The sequence below is a fragment of the Xiphophorus maculatus genome, chromosome 1 (assembly GCF_002775205.1).
Source record: "Xiphophorus maculatus strain JP 163 A chromosome 1, X_maculatus-5.0-male, whole genome shotgun sequence".
In the NCBI taxonomy this organism is placed as follows: domain Eukaryota; kingdom Metazoa; phylum Chordata; class Actinopteri; order Cyprinodontiformes; family Poeciliidae; genus Xiphophorus; species Xiphophorus maculatus.
Window position 1 is genome coordinate 30,683,753 of NC_036443.1, and position 4,118 is coordinate 30,687,870.

At 35.3% G+C, this 4,118-nt stretch overlaps 1 protein-coding gene across 1 annotated transcript; it reads right to left on the minus strand.

Moving 5' to 3' along the window:
- Positions 1–1,187: 1,187 nt before the first annotated feature.
- Positions 1,188–3,218, minus strand: LOC111608633 (layilin-like). Its single transcript, XM_023333976.1, has 3 exons — positions 3,012–3,218; positions 2,527–2,615; positions 1,188–1,442 (listed from the first exon to the last, which is right to left on the minus strand). The coding sequence occupies exons 1-3, from the start codon at positions 3,169–3,171 to the stop codon at positions 1,332–1,334; spliced, it is 360 nt and encodes a 119-aa protein (XP_023189744.1). The 5' UTR covers positions 3,172–3,218; the 3' UTR covers positions 1,188–1,331.
- Positions 3,219–4,118: the final 900 nt, after the last annotated feature.

Genomic DNA, 4,118 nt, shown 5'->3' on the forward strand with positions numbered 1-4,118 from the left:
TCTTGGACAAACTATTTGCATTTCAGACGACAGACATTTATAACGATGCTTTCCCTAATATCTAACCGCATCAAACACATTTTACATCCCAAATCTCTCATTTGACTCCAGAGTCTTTGCTACCTGCCGTCCTCCTCAGGTGCATCTTCACCTGAGAGTCAGTCAGACAGCTGTGACCCTCAGAACCACTTATTGACCCGGAAAACATCCTGCAGTCAGATGTTGGGGGACTTAAACGTCGCCACCTGTTACTCCCTTCGATCTGGGCACCAAATATCGGATGCAAAATTGCCATGAAATATTATTTTAGTGAAAATGGAAAGGTTAAAAAAACCTTTAACTCCTTAAATGTCGAGATTTGACATTTAAGATTTGAAATGTAGCTAAGATCACCTGACCAATATATAAAAATTAGCCACCTACTGTACATTACATAAAAATATCTTTCCCTGTTGGAAAATAATAAAGATTGATATTTTAATTGGATTTCAAGTGACTCAAACTCCACTGAACTCTTCTGGACTTCATCTAAAAGGCAACTGAATATTTTCAGAGAAGATAAATCATGAAAAGTAGAATCTGTTCCAAAAACACAGTTTGGCCAAATTTCATGTCCTTTCCATGAAAACAGCCAAAGGTAATGGAAATCAGAATTTAAAAAAACACACACACAAATACCAGTAAGTGATCATGAAGGCTCAATTAAAAATCTATAAAAATAATCAATAAAATACCATTTTAAAAATCCATATAATTTGTATTTTTACCAGAAGTGAAATGTGACCTGATATAAAAACACGTAGATGAGTTTAAATGATATTTCTGGTCACTATTTATTTTATCAGGACAGATCTAATCGTTTGGCTTTTATTTACTTTATTTCTTTTCTCCTTTTATTTCTTCAAGCCTACAAGAACAGGAATGTGGCTCCCCCTGGTGGACAGCTGTACACATGCAGATTCAATTATTGAGTAAATGGGATTTATTTAAAGAGAGGAGCTTAAATTTAAATGTGGATAAGTTTTAATATGTAATAATTTATGCATCTTGTTCCTGAAGAAAGAAAACAGAGCAACAATTTGAACTGAATCTGAGCTTTTTATTGATCTATTAATCAAAATGTCTTCTTCTGGAGATTTATTATATTCAGAGCCACAAAGAATCATTTTAACATTGTGTTAAATATTCTATATGAGCCACCTCAGTTAAGCAGATAAAATAATAAGACTTGGTATTACTCAAAGGATGGCATCACTGTCAGAACAACGTGGGGTTTATGTGAGAAGAGCAGGAAAATAAGGTGATAAATCCTGTAAATCCGTCTGTTCCTGTTAGAATCCGTCTTCCTTCCTCTCTGGGTAGAAAACGTTTCCATCTGGTCGTTTCTTCCAGCTCAGCTTCAAGTTTTCTTTTCCTTCCTGATCGATCAGCTTCTGCTGCAGCTGAGACACAAACATTCATTTAATAGAGACTTTTACACCTCCAGCTCCAAACTCAAACTACATCACTTGCTTCATTTGCTTTGCATTGGGTTTCCATCTAATATGACAAAAATTCAGTGAGAATCAGATTATCAACCTATTTAATGTAACATAAATTAATAAAAATATCAAATCCTCCTCTGCTGTCCAACATTTAACACGTTTTATTACTTTAGTTCCACTGAATGGATAAAACGCATCCAGATCCAATGATCTGTTCCTCATTCAGACCAGTGATTCAGATCAATCAGGTTTTAAAGGGCCGCCAGGGGGCGCCAGTGGGCAGGTTGCTGCCTTATTAAATTGTCTGGAATTAGAGGAGCAGTCTTTCAGTGGGAGGCAGTGGAGGGAAGTAACGTAGTACAAATACTTCGTTACTGTACTTAAGTACAATTTTCGTGTATCTGTACTTTACTATATATATATATATATTAGTTAATAAATAATTAATTTATCACTTAAATATTCACTTATTATTGTTTTGCTAAGTTAAAGTCAGTTTTGCTCTATTTGTTTCGTAGGATTCTCCAGTTAAGTTTCTATTAGTTTGTTCTTTTATGTTGTGTCTCCCCCATGTGGTAGCTTTACGTTACTGCACCCCAATTTAAGCCTTTTGTTGTGTTCGCAGGTCAGTTTTGTTTGTGTTCAGAGTTCAGTTGACTTCAGTTAAATTGGCCCCAAATTTGTTACTTATCCTTTGAATTATTCTTGCATTAAATCTTTATGCTTTATTAACCATTTTTGGAAGAATTAAATTGAAACTTTTTCTACTTTGAACACTTTTGTATTTATATATATATATATATATATATATACATATATATATATATATATATATATATATATATATATATATATATATATAAAACCTGAGATAACTAAGGTTAACATAAATAAAGAATTAAAATAGAAAGTCTTGTATAAAAAAGTAAAACATCAGCAGCATTTCTGACCTAAGATGACTGACTGTCATGGTAACAGGATTTGTTCCTAATAACATCCTAAAGAGGTTTGAACCCTGGACAAAGTGTTGGACAGGACTCACCTGCTGCAGCAGCTCTTCCTGCAGGGTGGAGTCGTTCAGATCCAGGTAGGAGTTTCTCACCAGCTTCAGCTTCACCACATGCTTCGAATCTTTGGAAACCCAACAGGCCCAGTTACATCGGTTCTGTTTCTGTTATACTGGCTGTTTTGATGCTAAACTTTATTGGTGCCTTTCAAGAGCAAAATTTATAACTGTCTGAAATAACTTAAAACTGAAACTTAATGGCATCCTCTTGTTTATTTCCAATTTAATACAATTCAGACTTTAAATTTATTATTTTTTTAAATTAATGTTTTTATGGATAAACAAATGGAAAGTTTGAGCTAAAGAGATGGTTTCTTTTTACCCAACCTCCCATTAAAACAAGAGAAACTGATTATCAGCTGATGCGGTTAGATGAACTGGTAGCTAAACTACTTACTGCTACTTATATTTGCTGTAAGTAACAAACAGTGAAACCTAAAACGTAGTGAAGAATATTTTACCACTGAAGCAAACAAACGCTGTCTTCCTGGTACAGTCCCAGTCCTCCCATCTCCTTTGGTAGCCAGGGTCAAAGTTTGCTACTGCGCAGGTTTCTTTAGCTGAATTGGGCTCATTGCTTGACCAGTAGCTCAGCCAGCCTTTCCTTCCATCCAACCACATCCAGGGGCTTCGGAAAAGTCCAGTCCAGGCGAACTGTCCCTCAGGAATCAGCTTCCTGATCCCGTCGTTCTCCGCTGGAAACGCAACAGGAAACGCAATTCGCATTTTGACAATCTGTCTTTTCCTGATAAATTGGCAAGTAAAAAATATTCAAACCAGTTTTGTTTACATACTGAAGATCTCAGGTTGCACGAGCATCCGAACCTTTATGTAGAAGAACGAACATTTAAAATCCTAACACTGATAATAAAAGAAAAACAGGTCCTATTACAAACTATCTAGTAGTATGAATAGTAGTTAACGCATATTATTTCTGTATTTATTCACTTGTACTTATTACACGCTGTTATTATTTCACAAAATACAACAAGGTACAAGACAAAAACTCATCTAAGAGCGCGCCCCACACTTTGGGAACCACTGGACTAAGGAATCACAGAACAACACTCACACCGTCTGTGGTGAACGAAAAGGAACTTTATTTGATAACAATGAAGGCACAGAACAGACTTTCCCTCCAGGTCCAGAGAGACGAGTTTGTATCTTCATTTTTTCTGACAGTTATGCAGAAAACAAACTGCAAATATGCAGGAAAATAGTTGAAATATTTGACAAAATGTAAAATAACTTCCTTTGCAGGTCCCAGATCATAAATATGCCCCAAAATAATATCAAACTGTAGGATTTCTACAAGCTCAGGCAACAAAACACAAAATAAATTTAGATTATAAAATATCCTATAATAAAACTTCAAAGACCAACATTTGAGTTCATATACAGATATGTGCCTTTACGTCACAAACAATCCACTAAACGGACTTAATAAAAAAAAAACTTTACTCAGTTTCAGTTTGTTCTTACAGATCCACCATGGACACCAGGGGCCTCATGCATAAGAGGCGCAGTTTTCACACTGAAACTTGGTACGGAAACATTTTGAAAAGTGC

What these genes read in the sequence shown, in the direction of transcription:
- LOC111608633 (XM_023333976.1), bottom strand. Translation starts at nt 3,171, where the DNA reads ATGTGGTTGGATGGAAGGAAAGGCTGGCTGAGCTACTGGTCAAGCAAT. An exon ending in AGCGTTTGTTTGCTTCAGTG is followed by an intron (nt 2,616 to 3,011) that starts GTAAAATATTCT and finishes GGGTTTCCAAAG; the next exon opens with ATTCGAAGCATGTGGTGAAG. An exon ending in AGGAAGAGCTGCTGCAGCAG is followed by an intron (nt 1,443 to 2,526) that starts GTGAGTCCTGTC and finishes TTTGTGTCTCAG; the next exon opens with CTGCAGCAGAAGCTGATCGA.